Genomic DNA, 19403 nt, shown 5'->3' on the forward strand with positions numbered 1-19403 from the left:
TATGGAATACTATTCAGCTATTAAAAACAAGGACTTCCCGAAATTTGTGGATAAATGGATTGAGCTAGAAATGATCATAATGAGTGAGTTAACCCAGAAGCAGAAAGACTCAAATGGTATATACTCACTTATATCTGCATATTAGCCCAAGGGGCATGTCCCACGAAAGCCTTCACTTACCAGGAAACTGAGACAGAGGAGAGGACATTCTAGTGGGATTCTAGATGAGAGAATCATGGGGGAAAGGCAAAGTAGAAGGACCCAGAGGGTCCTAGAAGCCTACAAGTAGAACATTATGATAGGCAGATTTGGGCATAGGGGTCCCGCTCAAACTAAGGCACCAGCCAAGGACAATACAGGCGGTAAACCTTAAACCCCTACCCAGATCTAGCCAATGGACGGAACACTCTCCACAGTAGAGTGGAGAGTGGGATATTACTTTCTCACATACTCTGGTGCCTCACCTTTGACCACGTCCCCTGGAGGGGGAGACCTGATGGCACTCAGAGGAAGGACAGCAGGTTACCAAGAAGAGTCTTGATACCCTATGAACATATAGAGGGGGAGGTAATCCCCCTCAGGAACAGTCATAGGGGTGGGGAGTAAGGGGAAAATGGGAGGGAGGGAAGAACGGGAGGATACAAGGGAAGGGATAACCATTGAGATCTTCCTTTTTTTTTTTCTTTCAGATACTGGCAAAATCCAAGCATACGTTTCCAGACACCTTAGGTGTTATTCCATCTCCTGCCTCTGGGAGCGTAGCTGCTTGGTGACCTCCAGTGCAAAAAGGGGTTGCTTTTCTTCCTCCTCTTCCTCATCTCTCTCCTATCAACAGATGTCAAGATTTCAGCTGCCTACTCGCTGTTTTTCTTCTCGAATTCCTTGCTCTTCCTTGAGTCTAGTTTTAAGTTTTTAGTTCCTAAATTTTATTTACATTGGTACATATGTATGTGTGACTATGTGATAGTGTCAGATCCCCTGGAATTGGAATTAGAGTTTTGAGATGCCATGTGAGTGCTTAGATTTGAACCCAGGTCCTTTGGACAAGCAGCCTTTGCTCTTAACTGCTAAGGCACTAAGCCATCTCTCCAATCCTTTTGTTTGTTTTAAGCCAAGGAAATAAAGAACCCGGAAAAAAGGACTCACACTTTTCTTGACAACATTGTCAGTAGCTATACTGGCTAGATAGAGTCATGGCTTATGAGGTTCAGCGGGAAATTAAAGACTCTGCTGCGGGCCATTTGCTATTTTGAATTAAGAATCTGTGGTGCTGCTCAGCTGGGCTATCAGCTGTATCAACAAGATACCAGAACCACTGAATGAAACCTTTGCTTTGCCGAGACAGTAAATGCTGGTTAGCTGGAACTGAGACATTAGCTAAGGTTGTACCCAGTGTTGGCTGGTTTTTAAGGCATGAAAGGCTCGTGGAGAGCGGCTGAGGCTTGGCACTGCGTGTGTCTGGTCTGGTGTGCTAGAAAAGAGCCTGGAGAAGCTTTTGGTGAAAGTGCAGCCTGGTTACAGCAGAAGACCCCAGCAGTTTGAGACACCAGTATCATGGGACGACTGCTAAGGCCAGCAGCAGCCCTAGAGTGGAAAAGGCCTGAGCCCACTAAACAAGCTGTGTGTGCTACGGCAAGCCCTTTGGTGGAGAGATTGTAAATCTCAGAAGCCCGGCCCTGACCTTTACATGGCTGGACTTTGGTTTTGCTTTGATCTGACTGTGACTGTGCCTGGTTTTTTCTTCTTGCAATAAGAAGAGATTGAATTTATTTTGATTTTATAGGAGCCCACACAGATAGAGACTTTGGATTTCAGAAGAGACTGGATTTTTTTCAAGAGAAAATAAATAAACTTTTAAATTATTTGATTTTATAAAAAGTCCCTGACTTTTAAGTTTATGTCTTATATTGTCATTTATAAATGTAAGACCTTCCTTGGGAATGTAAAAATAACAACAGCAGCAGCAACAACAAATAGTTATTGTTAAATAGTGCTGGTATGTCAAATTCACAATGGATAAACTGTCTAGACTAATTTTTGTCAACTTGCCACAGTCTAGAGTCATCTGAGAAGAAGGAATCTCAGTTTGGAAAAGGCCTCTTTAATTAAGAAAGGTTATAGGCATTTTCTTAATTAGTGGTTGCTGGGTAAGGGCCCAGTCCATTTTAAATGGGGACATTCCTGGGCTGGTGATCCTGGATTCTATAAAAAAATAAAACAGAGCAGTGAGCAGCACTCCTTGGTGGTCTCTGCGTCAGCTCCTGCCTCCAGATTTCCTGCTTTGATTACTTCCACTGATTGACTGTGGTGTGGAAGTATAAACAGAACAAACTCTTTTTCTCCTCAAGAGGCTTTTCCTCGTGGTGTTTCATCACAGGCACAGAAACCCTCAAGACGCAGCCATAGCTGGTGTTTCTCAGGATTATCTGGATTTAGGAAGTCTCACCCTCAGGAGAGTTTGGTGTCTTCCGGTTTTTATGTCGTTTTTCTAAGGCGTTGAATTGCTCCTTTTCTAGTCTGTATATATATCCACCTAAAGGGAAGTTCCCACCTTCCAGCATAGGATCCTTCCATTCTTGGCAGCTGCCTGGTAAAGTCCCCAAACAAGAAAGGAATCGATAACTTCAGGGGAGCAGAGTCCCTTCTCTCACCAGGATGCCATCTGCCCCGTCTCTAGGAATCCCGGGAAAGTCCACAGGAAGTCCAGCTTGCCAAAATTCTAATAGTAAATTGCCAAACTGCGTCTTCGGTATCTTGTGATTCCTCCAATTCACTAGAGTGAAAGAACTCAGATGACTTTAGGTGGCCTCCTCTCTGATGGACCAAGAGCTCTCTGCCCTAAGCCAGCGCTTCAGTAGTGGAGGAAGCTCCCTGCCCAAGTGCCTCCAGCCACTCCTCGGACCGGCTTCACTTGCTAGCAAGCGATCTGCCAAGCAGCTCACGCTGACGTCACCGTCACCTCGGCAGAACCTGTGGCGCTGTGGAAGGCTGGCAGAGGCTCTGGGCCAGCAAGTTTGTATAGGTTAACTTGCACGTCTGGGCAGCTGGGCTGCTGCTCCTCTAGGGACAGCGAGGTGAGTGGAGCGCAGGAGCCAGGTGAGTGTGTTAGGCACTGCGTGGGGGCGGCAAGACGGCGCCCCCGTATGGTTTTTGAAAGTCAATAGGAAATAGGAACTAGCAATTCAGGCATTTCTCCTCCAGGCACTTTTGTGGTGCAGTGATAGCAGGTCTGCTCTTCAGCGCTGGAGCATAAAGTCCAACCCTATTTGCTCCAAGGTTTGGATAATTGCTCTTGGATTGATAGCTTAAACTGGCTGAGCAAACTCAGTACCGTAGGTGGAGGAGAAGTTTTCAAAGGGACTGAACAACCTGTACTTAACACCCTACCCACCAGCGGGGTCTAAAGGTTGTCAGTTTTAGGTGCCTGGTTACTGGGCTTCCGTTTGAACCTGTGTGTGGACAGTTGGGACCTACTTTTATTGTTTATATTTTGTTCTTTGACAATTTTATACATGGACACAATGCATTCTGATTACTTATTGCAATTGTCTACATTTACTGTTTTGTTTTGTTTTGTTTTGTTGTTGTTGTTTTGTTTTTCTTGAGGGTGGTCTTTCTATGATTTCTAGCTAGGAACCTGAGCTGATATAATTCTCCTGCCTCAGCCACACTAGCACAGGGACTATTTCAGGGTACTATCGCACCAAGCTATTGCTATTGAGTTTTAATAATTAACTCAAAGAATTAACCAGCTTTATTGCTTATAAAGACAAATGAAGTATTTAGGCAATCATATTCAAAGGTAGCAGCACACCAGTTAATATGGATAGACCAATTTATTTCTCCAGCTCCAGTGATGATTAATTTCAATGAGGGTGTCTATTTCCCCAGGAACGGCCAATGCAGTCTCGATGAAATTAAAGTTCCATGGAACCTGGTTTGATCCTTTTGATTGGTGACTATTGAGCCTGGGGAAAGGCTAGAAATTAAACTCAGGGAGCATCTGTTAACTAATTGGCCCTAAATTCTTCAAGTTCTTCCACAGGATAAAGAGTAACTTTGTAGAAAGTGCTAAGTTTTGTGGCTTCCCTCAGAAGGCATTCCAGGAGAATGTCTTAGAAAGAGGAAGAGTCCCTGAAGGCTTAATGACACCAACTGTCCTTAACCAGGAGAGCTGTCCTGGCCCCTGGGCCACTGTGCATATATAGGAGAAAAAAAGGGCTAGAATGTAGGGGGCAACAGAGTTATAGAAGAAGGAGGAGGAGGAGGAGGAGGAGGAGGAGGAGGAGGAGGAGGAGGAGGAGGAGGAGGAGGAGAAGAAGAAGAAGAAGAAGAAGAAGAAGAAGAAGAAAAGGACAAGGAAAAGAAGGAGGAGGAAGAGGAGGAGGAGGAGGAGGAGGAAAGCAGTTCACTTTACATGAACCCATTAGTTTGACTTAAAATCTTCATATCCTTGGAACAATTACAAGGCGTGGACTTTAGCAAGTGTATTTTACAGCCACGGTCATGCTCGCTCTCAAGCACCCAGGTAGGATTTTAACCACCTAGTCATAGGGAAGGGAATCTAGAGCTCTCAGGAGAAAAGGGCTATTGAATTTTTATCAGTGTTCACCATGTGTGTCTGTCTCTCATTTTTATCTACTCTTTCCCCTCATCCTCTTTCTCTCTCCCTCTAATCTCAGTAGGTTTGAGGAGGGCAGAGGTTTCCTTCCTCAGGCGTTTTGAGAGGGCCTCACATCTGGAGCTCAGCAAGCTAGGCCCCAGGGATTCACCTGTCTGCCTCCTGCTGTCTCACCAGCACTGGGATAACAACTCAGGTCTAATTGTTTGTGAGTACTGTGCTGGCTGAGCTAGCTCCTTGGTCCCTGAATGTGTCTTTTCTGTATATCCTGATAGTTTTTACAGCACGCACTATAAAGGCCTGCAGGAAGGAGAAGAGAACATGAGTGGATGGGGAAATGCAGAGTGAACTTGTGTCTACAGACTGAGCCCTTCCTTTCCTGTCATTAAATCAACCACTCCACATCTGTAAGACAGTTTCTTCTTCAGATCAGGGAACTGGGGAGTGTGTTAGCATGATCTGTATTTTATTTAAGGGACCTTGAATGGTTCCCTTGTGTGTCCGTTGAATGTCAAGGGAAGTAGAAGGCTGGGCTGACTTTTGACTAGAAATGCTACATCATTTAGTTGTTCACCCTGTTATACTGTGTAAGTGTTAAACAAATGGAGTCATGACCTTGAAAAGGTTTAAAGTGCTAGGGGCCCAATTCCAGCACTTCAGTAGCTCATGTCTTCTCTTGCCGAGCTAAGATTACAGTTGTGAGGCTTAAACATGACTTTAAAACATTGTATTTATTTGTAAATAACAGTGTGTATATATATATACACATATATACACTATATATACTATATTAAATATAATTTAAAATTGCCATCAATATGAAACTATTGAAATAGCTTTTTTGTAATAATTAAAATCTACTGTAGTCATATCATGTACAACACATCATAGTTCATACTATTCACACTTTAAGTCACACATAGCTAGTGGGTCCTGTTTTAGACAACATAGCTCCAGGGACATTAAATTGATACATTCATAGACATTAATTTATGCTGCCTTTTTATTTTAAAATGTATTTGTAGTTGTAACCTCTTGCTTTAGGAAAACTACAGATGTGTTTCTAACATTTATTAGCAATAAACACAGAAAGATACAATTGCAGGAAGAGTAGAAATTGAGGAAATGAGACTTCCTCATTATTTTAACGTGTAGCTATAGTGGGAGAGAAGCTAAGAGACCCTTATAGTAGTTTGTCCACTCTGTGATCTGACTTAGATTAATAATCTCTCTGACCTTTGCTCATGTTCCATAACATGGATGATGTTACTGTGGTACAATACAAAATATATTTGATCTTTGCAACTTCCAGTCAGAGGTCTCCCCAAATCCTTAGTATCTTCTGAGGCTTTGTCTTTTGTTGTTCTTAATGAGGTGAGGCTCCAGAGACTCATCACTGAATTACACCTTTACCCCAACCAGAGGGCCAAGTTTTTCATGCCCTAGTTTGTATGAGTGAGGTGGTCTAGGGTGAGGCTCCTAGGTAGTCCAAGGGTAGGCGTGGTCTCAGAAAGGTCTAGTGATGACAGAGTTAAGACTTTTAGCTCCACTTGTGGACCTCTGGAAAGGGAGGAGGGGCCTGGTGGTTCAGCTTTATAAAACCTAAGCTGCAATATCTGAACAGAAAGATTTACTTGGTACTTAAATGCATTAACACCCAAGGAAGAGACCATCTCTCAACTCTGTGGGATAAAAGCTAGAAGCTGTCTTTCTGAGGACCCTAACTGAAGTTTCTGTGGGTAGGTATTTTTCTTGACATTCACCCATGTCCTTTATAACAACTCTCTTTTGTTTGAGTTTATGCTCTGGAGAAGGGGTCTCAACATGTAGCTCTTGTTGGCCTGGAATTTGCTATGTAGGCCAGGCTGACCTTGAACTTGCAGTCGTCCTCATTGCTTTGCCTCCCAACTGCTGGGATTATATTTACACACTGCAATGCTCAGCTAGTAATGTCTCATGTTGAACACTGGTAAACTAAGTATAGTGTCCTGCATTCTGTGAACCTGTTTTTTTTTTTTCAGCCCAAGGGAGGCTGTGGGAACATGAGTTATTACCAGTCATTTAGAAATACAGGTAAAATACTACCTGGATTGATGTCTGAAATAGAGGCTGTCTAATGGGACTGAGTCCTTAGCTGATGACCAAGTAGACAGAGGTGAAATACACTTGAATTATTGGATACTGAAGCTGGTGTTCACTGGAAGGTTACTCAGTGAATGTGTCTGTCTCCAATCCAGCTGCAGCAATGGTCATTTTGTGAGTGTAGTAGAAGAGAAACTCTGTGTATTCTAAATATCCAATATGCCTCCTATGATAATACTTCAAGTTAAATGTATATTTCAGAAGCAATAAGCTACAATCTAGAAGTATACATTCTCATGACTAAATCTAGCAGTTCAGTTTTAGTTCACACCAGCCCACTCAATCACCTAAGGTAGTGGGTCCATTCCAGTACAGGTTTTTTTTGTGACTTAATTTATCTAAATAAACATCACATCTTGAATGCCAGGTACAGGTACACCTCTCCTTCCCCCAGGAGAATGTGCTCAGTCTCCTTCTGGTTCCCCCTGTGGAAGCAGAGTCATTATCCCCATGGGTAATAAATAGTTACCACTAACAACTGCTTTACTCTAAGAGATTGTTCAAGTGCCTTGTGTTTTCAACGAAAAACAATGGACACTCTTTCCTTCATTCTTTCACCACAAATGTGAAAAGATGCCACAGACTGCCAGGTTTGACTTCTCTTCATAGGTCAGAGGTATTCCCTGAAGTTTGGATTATAGGAGGGGCTCATGGCTGACTTCATCTCAGCTTCAACTAATTATAAATTATGAGTCTCAAGACATTTTTCATGTTTTTTAATAAAACAGTACATTGCAAAATATAGCCTTGACTGAGTTCTACAGGTTTGGGTTGAAAATATCTTCGAGACCAAAGATTATACTTCAATATAAACATTGAAAATGCTGTTACTTTTCTTATTTGTCCTAATTTCGAAGCATCTGTTGACTTGCTAACAAGTTACAGATAAACAGTACAGCAATCTAGTCCAGAGTTGTGCCTTGCACAACTAACACAGCTGAGGGAGCGAATCATCTAATCTTAGTGCAGTGTGTTGTACTGGTTGCTCAATTTCACTTGCTTTTGTCTTTCTATTGTGGTTTTATCTGGGGTTCATATGAATTTGCCACATTATAGTTGACTCCCATATATTTAGTATATATATATATATATATATATATATATATATATATATATATAATTTCCAGTATATAAAGCAAGACTTATTTTGCTTGTGATCTTGACACTAAAGAAGATATCAGCCCATTTATATGTACAGTGCATCTCCTGTGTATTTCATACTTTCTCATGACTGGGGTGATATTGTGTTTTAGGGGAACAATACCATGAAAGTAACATACCTGTCTAAGTGCATCCTGTCAGTAGCCCAGAGTCTGAGGGGCTCATCTGTCTTCTCACTGATGAGCGTCACCTTGATGAAAGAGTTCACTTTTGCCTTTGTGAACCAGGTGTGTCTTAGGAGATTTACTTGAACTATGTACATCCTGTTTCTCCTTAAACTGTTGTTAAATGGTTTTTCATCACCCACTTGGGGAACAGGTTGCACCTTATAATTGTTTTAGTGATATATGTTAAAGGAGTTTCACTCTTGTATTTCTGATTTTATTTCTCTAAGGGACAGTTAGCTATATCTTTCCTTCACTTACCTATTTGTGTCAGTACTGACTCATGGAATCTATTTTGGGGGTTTTTGGGTCATGATCCAATATTACCCCTATTTGATTTGCTGCTCAAATTGTCCCAGCTTTTGTCACAAGGTTTGATAGTGTTCTACTCTTATATATTCACCAATACCATCATTTTTTGAAGTTTTCCTTCTGTAGTATCGTAAACCAACTTTGCACCTTAGTTATGTTTATTTAGAATGATAGGAACACTGAGCTCATTTTTGGTACTAACTATGCTCTGAGTCTCTCTTTTATGCTGTGCAGAGATCTGGGAATCTGCGTCTGTGCATGGTAGTGGACGCTCTCTTAGTCCATGTGATTTCTACCCAGACTACTACTATACTCAGCTTCTTATATTAGGTAAGACCTGACTATAATTATGGGTATTAATATGATTTTTGTGGAACACACATATGAGGTAGAATATATTTCCTACTTTTGATCTCATTATAATTTTGAAAAACTGTGCTTCTAATGGCCTCTGATTTTCTGTTTACACTTACTGACATCTGATATAATTTGGATTCTCTCTTTTTAGGAGAAAGAGATAAAGTTGGCAAGATTTAGGAGTTTAAGTGAATGGTCAGTTGTTTTTTAATCAAATATTGACCCAGTAAGTATTATAAAATAAATACTCCACATAATAGATTCTGTTTATTAGGCTCTGGTAAGGAGCCAGGACTATTTTAGTAGCTTATTAGCTTCATTAAGCTGTATATTGACTAAAAACTGCATATATATGAGAGGAAGTCATGTAGACTCTGAAATGTTCAGTTTCCTTGCATCAATTGTGAAGTCTTTCCTCTTTAGTGTTACCTTTGGGCAAAACTTTAAACTTGGTTCTTCCTTCTCAAAATAAACAAAAGTCCTTAGCAATTTGTTATTTCCTTTGCTTTTTTGTTAAATTTGGAACACAATGTAATATGCTCAAAATCTGAGACATTTTCACTCTATGTTTTTTTTTAACCTTTGATTGAATTTATAGTGGTGAAGTGTCCAGTTACATTTCAAATAAATGTTGGTGCTACTACTGTTAGCAGTGGTACAGCAGCACAGTGAGGCATTTCGGAGAGCACAGATTACAGAAAGCACAAGAAACCAGAATTGTTAAACATTCAGGATTTCTTCTTCAGAGGAAGGAGATGGCACCTGTTTACCTGGAAGACTCGAGTGGGTGCTGTCTGACATCCTGGTGCCTTTTGCTATTCTATGGAGCCAGCCTTCAATGGAATCCCCTAGTATCCTGAACAATCTTTTCAGTCAGTAGAACCATCTTTATGTTTATTACAAATCTTTGTTCAGTCAACAGACCTCACTCTAAGGTAAAGGTCACAGGTACTTTGCTAAAGAGACACACTTATCAAGGGAGTTTTCATGTAGCCCTGCCTAAGGCTTTATTCTAATTGCCATGTGAAAACTTTCTCCTAAGGTTTGACTGTGATTAAGTGCATAAGAAAATGGCCCCTTGGTCAGACATGAAAAGTTTTAACCTATCACCTGCTATAGTCATGCTGACCCAATCTTTATTCTTAACCTCACCCTGATCCTTTTCCTGCCAGATGTGAGGCTGGAAACCCCAACAATGCAGTTTTGGATTTGAGATGATGTGTTCATGGAATAGAGGATTCCCCTTCTATAATTATGGGTATTAATATGATTTTTGTGGAACACACATATGAGGTAGAATATATTTCTTACTTTTGATCTCATTATAATTTTGAAAAACTGTACTTCTATTGGCCTTTGATTTTCTGTTTACACTTACTGACATCTGATTTTGATGACATTTATTGAATTATAAACTGGAAGTGAACAGGATCATTGACATGTATGTGCAGTATTATTAGACACATAGTAGACTATTGAGGAAGGGTTGGGTGTAGATGCATTGGTGTGTAGTTTCCAGTAAAAATCTAATTTAGAAATTCAACTTCGTATTTGTCTGGTACTCTTGTTTTTTGTTGGATCTCAGGATCTATAGTTTTGCTCTTCTTCCTACATGCCACATAGAGTTAGGGTTGGAGTTCATAGATGGTATTGTTTATGTCCTTATCTTTCAAAAATTTGAAGCTCAGTTTCTCTATTGGTGTTTATTATCTTTCTATATTTTAATGCAGTTTAGTAATAACTGTTTAATTATTTCTAATTGAGCTTTGAAATCTCATCTTTATCATGGTGGCTAGTGATCTTAATACTGGTGACACATAAAGAGTCTTATTTATAAGAATAATTGAGAAAAGCATATAAGGAGATCTGAAGGACCAAAAAGTAATAGACAATGTTTGGTCCCTTCTTTTAAGCAGCTATAATCTGCTGGGAAATTCAGTTTTAATGAATTGTGACTCATACCTTAATACATTTTTGTATTCTTGAGACAGTGTCTCATGAGCTGGGAAAGCAATAGAAATCATCTTGAAGTGCCAATCCTCCTTCTTCTACCTCCAAAGTGCTGGGATCATAGGTGTGCCACAGCATGTTTTTTTGTTTGCTTGTTTGCTTGTTTGTTTGTTTTTATGAGGTAAAGTTCCATGTAGCTTTTGGTAATTCTGTGTAGTTGATGTTGGCCCTGAACTTCTGTGGGCCACCATGTCTAACTCACAAATACAACTTTTAGAAATTGTGTTTTTATTGAAACTTTAGTACATTTACTATTCTCTCTCTCTCTCTCTCTCTCTCTCTCTCTCTCTCTCTCTCTCTCTCTGTCTCTGTCTTTCTTTCTGTCTCTGTCTCTCTCTCTGTGTCTCTGTCTCTGTCTCTGTCTCTGTCTCTGTCTCTGTCTCTCTGTCTCTCTGTCTCTTTCTCTCTCTGTGTTTGTGTGTGTCCCTGTCCAGGAAATGACCTCAATGCTGTGGTTTGGTGACAAGTGCATTTAACTGCTGAGCCTGACTTCTAGAAATTGCAGATTTGCAATATAATCTAAAGAAAATGCAAATATGAGCAGGACTCTCGAATTTACAGATTTGTAATAAGAGATAGCTGAAGGTAAAGACTTTAGTGAGAAAGTTCTGGATCTGTAACCTGATCTAAGTTGTTAAAGCTGTAAGTCAAATATTTGTATTTATAAATGGTGAACTTCTTTTGCAGGTCATAACATACAGTAGTCACATAACTAAGCCAAAGTATTTCAGGCAACATTTATTGCTGTTGTATGATGGCATATGTAATGCTTAGGACACATGTTAATGATGAGACATGGGTGAGCTCTGCCAGAAAGCAAACCAAAATTTTATTATGTGTTTATTTTAAATCTGAATTTATTTTTAGTCATTTATTCAGTAACTTTTACTGTTGTCACATTTTGTGTGACCCCACCCCTTCATTTAGTTCCTGGGCTATATGTGGGACTGAGACCCATAGTAGGAGATATGCACAAATAATAAACCCTTTCTTTTGTTAACTGGGTCTTTAGTTTGTGATTTTAAACATACCCATGTTCATATGTGTGCTTACACACATGTAGGTATATGTGTGGAGCCCAAAGGTCGATGTTGGATCTTGCTTAATTGTTCTTAGATTTTTGAGACAGTCTTTCACAGAACTTGGAGTTTGCTGATTTGGCTAGAATGTCTGGCTAGAAAGCCCTAGACATCCTCCTGTCTTCACTTCTCCAACACCAAGTTATAGGCATCCCTGACATTTTGACATAGTTGGTAGGGACTGAACTCAGATCTTCATGGCTTATCATCAAGTACTTTACTCACTGAGCCATATCCACAGTTCTCGATTTGGGCGTGCGTGAGTTTGTGTGTGTGTGTGTGTGTGTGTGTGTGTGTGTGTGTGTGTGTGTGAATCACCTGGGTAGGTGGAGCTAGAGTTCAGAGGACACCTTGTAGGAGTTGCTTCTTTCCTTCTACCCTGTGGGATGAGAATATTGAACTTAGATTTCCAAGCTTGCGGCAAATGTACTTGCCCACCAGAGCATCTTCCTGGCCCACTTTGCTTTTAAGTCTCAGAATGTTTATGCTGAAGCTCTACCACTGAATCACATCCTCAGCCTATTGTAGGGTTTCGTTCCTGGATTTTATCAACAGGCAGAAGTGAGGGGAAAGGATTTTACCTTTCCTAAAATAGCATTTAAGAAAACTTCAGGCAGAGGTGTGGATATGGAGAGAGGTGGCTTAGTGGTTAAGAGCCCTGAATGCACTTTCAGGAGAACTTCCCAGCGCCCGTATGATAGTTCATAACCATTTATAACTCCAGTTGTAGGAGATCCAATACCCTCTACTGTCAGTTCTAGAGGCATCTGTGCTGCACAGACCATGAAGACCAATGGTCACACACACAAAATAAAATAAAAAATTTTAAAAAACTAAAATAAAACTTAAGGAACCAGAGAGCTGGCTCAACAGTAAGTTTACTTGCTGCTGTCCTGGAAGACCTGAAATTGGTTCCTGGCATCCATTTTGGGCAGTTTACAACCTTTTTTAACTCCAGCACTAGAGGATCCCATGCCTTCTATTTGTCTCTTTTGGCACCTGAACATGAATGGTGCGCGCGCGCGCGCACACACACACACACACACACACACACACACACACACACACACTCACACATAGTGACATATAAAATATTCTAAAATCTTAAAACAAAAAGCTCAAGGGAAATATGTTTTTGCAAAAGGACTCAAAGACAGCAAGGCAGTTGGTCATCTGTGAGGGTGTTTTTTATGCTTAGTTGGTTTTAGCAAAAGTTCATGGCTCTGAGTCCAAGAACTTGAAGTCCTTTCTGGTCATACTCATATTACTCCCCTCCCTTTTTTCAAGAATATAAGCAAACTGGGCCTTATTTCTGCATGTAACTCCTAAGCTTTTCCAAGAATGCACCATACAAGACCACAGTTAGTATTATAAGCCTCTGGCATATTTATTGAATATGTATATTATCTCAGTCATGGGTTCTATTGCTGTGATAAAACACCATGACCAAGAGCAAGTTGCTGGGGAGATTAATTTTCCTTTACAACTTATAAATACAGCCCAGAGGGAATTCAGGGTAAGAACTTGCATACTGTAACTGAAGCAACATCCACAGAGAAGTGTAGCTTCTCCTGGCTTGTTCAGTTTTCTTTCTTATACATCTCAAGATCACCTACGTACCCAGGGGCAGCACCATCAACAGTGAACTGGGCTCTCCCATATCATCAATCAAGAAAGAAAATGCCCCACAGGCTTATCCACTGGCCATTCTGGTGGGGAAATTTCATTTTCAATTGAGATTCTCTCTCCCCAAATGACTCCATCCTGTGTTAAGTTGACCTAAAAGTAGCCAGGACACAGGAATACCTTCCATTAGGAGGGTGTCTCCCTATCTGCCTTGTCCTCAGATCACTGCTACCATGATGTAAAGTCCTGGAGCCCTGTCAGTGTGCTGACTCCAAACTAATCACTAAGTAGTCTTAGACTTTTCAGTAACTGGATGCTTTGAGGTAGATGTGCCAGAGACACAGGAAAACCACTGGTCAATAGAAGACTTAAATGTAAGGAGTGATATTTAAAGTTAAGACGCATGGTTCATGCGCTTTTTCATTTGTAACTCAAGAGACCTCTAACTCCTTGTTAGTACTAGTATCTTTGCATTAATGTCAGTATATAGTACAAACTACTTAACCAATTGCTCTGAGGTTGGGATTAGTTCTTCATACTCTCCTATTGTTTGTAGGAAAGAAAAAGTGTAAGTGTCCAGCCGTGAACCCTTACTGGTGGCTACCCTCGCACCCTCCCGATGTACAGTAGTTAGCAAGTGGGCAAGGATATCTGGCCGAGGACAGAGTCTACCTGGGTATTGCTTTTCCATCATATATAAAGCAGGTTTTGCTCTCTGATTAGAAAGCGATACATGATTAAGCATATGGTAAAAGGGAAAATTCTTATTTTTGAAGCAGATTAACATAACGGTTTAGAGAGGAAAGGGGCTCAAAATTAACAACAACAACAACAAAGATCAACAAAGAAAAGCTGGGTCCTACTGAAGAGAAAACAAGAGGACAAGAACTGGTGAAGCCTGTTGACATCAGAAAAGAGGCAGATGGGAAAAGGAAGGGGCAGCCATCCCTTTGGAAGGACTTTCATCTTTACCAAGATTTGTAAATTGCCCAGATAACTCGAGACGCCGGCTAAGGCTGGTGGTGAAGTTCTTTGGAATTTTTTTTAAGGACTTACGGTCTTCACAGAAGGCCTAGGATAGAGAAATACCCTCTCCACCAGGAAACATCAAGGTTGGATGCTGAATTTTGTCACGGGAAAGTCTGCATATTGTTTGATTTGTTTTCCTTTGTGTTTAAAAATGGTATATACTCACTTATATCGAGACACTAGTCCAAGGGGTACGTCCCCATGAAAAACTTTACCTACCAGGAAAATGGGTCAGAGGGGAAGACATCCTATTGAGACTTTAGGTGTGAGAATCCTGGGAGAATGAGGAAATAGAAGGATCCAGAATGTGCTGGAAAACTACAGGCGGGTTTGGGCCCTGGGGTCCTTCTCAAACTATGGCACCAGCCAAGGAAAATATAGGCAGTAAACTTCGAACCCCTACCCAGACTAGCCGATGGACAGGACATTCTCCACTGTTAAGTGGAAAAGGAGATCTGACTTTCACACAAACTCTGGTGCCCCATATTTGACCATGTCCCTTGGATGGGGACACCTGGTGGCACTCAGAGGAAGGATAATAGGTCACCAAGAAGAGACTAGATACCCTATGAGCATATACAGGGGGAGGAGGTCCCCCTCAGTCACAGACATAGGGGAGGGGAGTAAGGGGGAAGCGGGAGGGAGGAAGGAATGGGAGGATACAAGGGATGGGCTAACAACTGAGATGTAATATGAATAAATTAATAATAATAATAATAAAGAAAATTTAAAAAAACCGTGCCAGTCTACTGAGCAGCATACATGATAGAAAGGCTGCCACCACAGGAAAGATTACTGTGACTAAGAGAGTGGTGGACACTTTTAAGAGTCATCACAGTTAACTAGAGATTGCTTGTTGTGGAATGGTATGTAAGTTTTATATGTTCTTTGTTTTTCAATCCTGAATGTACTTTTTTGTTTCAACTTAGGGTAATGCATTTTTCTGATGAGAACTCTAAAATTTGTTCCTGTTCTCTCTCTCTTCTTGTAAGTCGTCCTCACCTCTTCAGAGCGATATTCCAGAGTTAGACCTGTCTAATGCATTGGGCTGTAACCCTTGAGAAAGTCTGTAGAACTCCTTAGGAATTATGTGGCTGCTCAGCAGTGAGGATGCAGACACAGCCCAGCTATGGGGACCACAACCAACTCCACACACTTCTAACGCCCTTACTAGTCTATCGGTTCTAGATCACCAGCTGCTGGCATGGGTGATCTTTCTTTGGTTCTTTACTCCAGGTGTAGCTTTTTATTAGTGAAAATCTTTTAGACACCTCATTTTCATCCAATGACTAATTTAAGTCCAGTGATATGTTCTTGATTCTTACTGTGTTATGAGAGGATACAAGATGGCCATTGTGTCTGGTCACACTTGGGTGTGTTTGTATTGACACTCATATCTTTGGTTTGAAGACGTGGAGAGATTTAACAAAGTATTTATGGGAAAGTTGAAAGGTCTTACACCACCCATGACTTTTTAGATTGCTTCAGGAAAAAAGAACTTTGTCTAGTTGCTATGGTTTATTGTATCATGGCATTAAAAACCAACAAAACAAACAAACAAACAAACAAAACACATAGAGTAGGAAATGTTAAATTTGGGACATAAAACATTCAGAAAGTAATGATTTTTCTCCGTTTTTCTAGACACACCTTTGAGTTCCTTTGTATGTATCCTGCTTGTTGTTTTTGAAACTTCATTCTGAGACTTGAACTTCTCATCTGTTTGGAAGAATACTGCCCAGAATTTCTTTAAATATTGGTTCTACTCTATTCCACCCTTCCCTTCCCAGGTCTCTAGTTACATGTATGAGAGATTATGATAATCCTTTCTCCCTCCTATTTAAAAAATAAATTTCTCCTTGAACCTGGAGGCTCTCTTTCATCCATAGAGACACCTTTCGTCATTTTCAAATTTTAATCCTGTATGTTTCCTGCATAATTTTCATAGGAAGCAAAATCCTAGAAAGGAGGCAATAGCAGTCAAGTAAGTCCTGCCCCTGAGCCCTTTCTCTCCCGTGTCTGCACAGATAAATATCACACACAGGAAACATAACTCATGAAAAGTAGACAAGAGAAAGCTCTTCACAGATGGAGGCCCTTTAAATATTAAAACTAATTACTGACCATAACATGTTAAGCCTGTTTCATAAGCTCAGTTCGCCTTATGGTCTCGGTCTAATAAGATTTGTAAGGGGATTTTTAATAGTGTTCATTGTGAAGCATTTTAAACTTGATCTATAAAATCTCAGTGTTTACTTTATAGTCCTGAATTAGTTCATTACTCATTTGATGTAGTTAATAATTTCCAAATTTTAAGTTATCCTAAAATTTAAATATATTTCCCTGTTATTGTTTTGTCATTGGCAACAGTTGGGGAGTTTATCATCTTGAAGTGGAGAATAGCCAATGTACAATCTGAGAATCAGAGAATCCTCTGTTTGCTAACAACAATGTCACAAACTCTAAGATGAAACAATGACTTAATGAACTGACAGGGTCTTTATCCTGTAGTCTGATTTGAAGTTTTATTATATGATTTTAAAGCTAGACAAGATGAAAAGTTTCCCATCTTTTTTCTATTTGCTTAGCTCTGAGTGTTTTGCGTATTCTGTTGACTAATTAAGATACCATTTCTCAGACACTTGACAGCTAGTGGGAGCAGAGGACTCAGTTATGGCTGTTTCATGTTACTTGATTGAGGTGGTAAAAGTAGTGTTACCTGTGCTGACAGACTCTTCTATTCATATTAATTTACTGTTGTTTTTCCCTCCATAGAAAAGCAGAAATCCTAAAGATGTCCTCCAGTAATGACCACATTTTAGAACCAATATCACAGAGAAACACCAACAGCCTTCCTGGAATGAACTCCAATGACTCAAAGACGCTTACGGGAGATGTGCTAAGTTTTCATAACATCACCTATCGAGTGAAAGTGAAAAGTGGGTTTTTGGTCCGGAAAGCAGTTGAGAAAGAAATACTCTCAGATATCAAGTATGTGTATGAACTCTTTAAAAGATTGCTTTATTTATCTACAGTGAGCTTTACAGAATGTTTATTACTAACAGTTGCTGTGAATACTTGACTTCATGTCTTTGTACATATGTATGTAGACACATGTTTTTGTTTCTTTTCTCTAAACTAGGACATAAATTGCTTGGTCTTTAGTTTGGCATACATTTTACTTAAAAAGGAACTGTCAAAACTTTTAAAAATCTTATATTTTTGAGAAATTGACCATTTTAAAATACTGTTTTGTTAAGACTGGTAAGAATTTCATTAGAGATAGAGATCTGACTTTAAATTTTTTGGTATACTGATTGTAAAAATGTAACTTCATACTTTTCTAAGTGTTCACTTTATTATTATAATCTGGTATAAAGGAGGTGGAAATGTAATATAATTATGAAGTCTTTTGATTTTTCAAGTACACCTGTTTTAATAAGTGACTTATTTATGATAAGCTGATTGTCATCTGTAAGGATTTACTTAGGACTTTCCCTCTTTAACAACATCTTGTCCAGCAGTTTGGGATATGGCACAGCTTGTAGCCATGTGCTATGTGCATAGTATGAATAACGGGTCTACAGAACAAAACGACAGCCTACTGATTAGGAAAAGATCTTCACAATTCCCCCGCCCCCATGACACAGAGGGCTAATATTATATATATATATAAACCCTCAAGAAATCAAACACTAACAAAATGGGGTGCAGAGCAATACAGGGAATTCTCAACAGAGGAATCGCAAATGGTTGAGAAGCACTTAAAGAAATCCTCAGCCTCCTTAGTCATCAGGGAAATGAAAATCAAAATTACTGTGAGATTCCATTTTATACTTGTCAAAATAGCTACCAAAAAAAAAAAAAAACAAAAACAAAACAAAAAAACAAACCTCCGTAATTCCAGCTGCAAGAGGCAGAGTCAGGAGGATCTCTACTAGGTGAGTCCAGGACAGCCAAGGTTACACAGAGAAACCCTGTCTGGAAAAAGACAAAACAAGAACTGAAGTGGCAGCACATGCTGTGGAGGATGTGAAGCTAGGGGAGCACGCCTCAAACTTCGTTATTTTCTTTAATGGTAGAATTTAGTGTAAATATCAACCAACCTCTGAAACATATTAAACTATCATAGCACATTAATGTTCAGCTTATGCTTGAATTATTCTTGATTACTTATTCTTTATATAAGTACCTATTTTTAAATACTGAAAGTGAATTGTGGCAGTAGATACTTATATAATAAAAGGTTCTCTTCATTTTTGAAGCAAGTTCTTGGTAGCTATTGATATAAGACACACATCACGAGGTGTAAATACATGCACACTAAGAGTTTACCCTGGCATTTCTGTGTCTGTATGTTGGACAGTGTGTTAGAAGGGTAACACATTGAAATAATAAGAGGTTTTTCTGTGTCACAGCTTGATTGAGCCTTAATGGCCTGTTGTTATATTTGTTTGGTATTTCACTGAGAGGTATATCAGTCAACAAACAAAGCAAAAGGTACATTGCACTTTAACCCCCACCGGCCATTTTATAATTGTGATATATCAGGTACAGCAGGCAATAAATGGTGAGTGTTTCTTGGATGTAAGTGCAGGGTGACAGATGCATGGGAGAGTTTATTGCTCATGACAAAGTATAATAATAGGAAAGGTCATTTTAGTCCTCATATGCATGAAGTAGTTGGCAGTTTGGGCTTTCCACTGGTTTGATACTGTGTTCTCTGTGGAATACATCTTGACCTGCTCACCACTTCTAGGAGATAAACATGACAGCAGAGTACCGGATGAGCCAACTCAGGCCTCTCTTCATCGTTCCCAGGCAGCTGTAATGGGCCCACCCTTAACTCTCCCTTTTCTTGTTTGTTTTCTTTAGCCTTCCTACTTGTCACTATTAGGATAA

General features: G+C 39.9%; 1 protein-coding gene across 3 annotated transcripts in view; it reads left to right on the plus strand.

Moving 5' to 3' along the window:
• Nucleotides 1-2781: 2781 nt before the first annotated feature.
• LOC311600388 (broad substrate specificity ATP-binding cassette transporter ABCG2-like) overlaps nt 2782-19403 on the plus strand; it is a 48932-nt gene continuing 32310 nt past the window's right edge. Inside the window, exons 1-2 of one of the 3 annotated variants that reach the window (XM_084786988.1) lie at nt 2782-3096; nt 17277-17492. In XM_084786988.1, coding sequence (XP_084643114.1) covers nt 17296-17492 — 197 coding nt within the window. In that variant the 5' untranslated portion in view covers nt 2782-3096; nt 17277-17295. Of the gene's footprint in view, nt 3097-6281; nt 6365-17276; nt 17493-19403 lie in introns of those variants that run through there. The other 2 variants (XM_084786987.1, XM_084786989.1) reach the window with 2 other exon arrangements.

The sequence above is a fragment of the Acomys minous genome, assembly GCF_964271855.1.
Source record: "Acomys minous genome assembly, chromosome: 6".
Lineage (NCBI taxonomy): Eukaryota > Metazoa > Chordata > Mammalia > Rodentia > Muridae > Acomys > Acomys minous.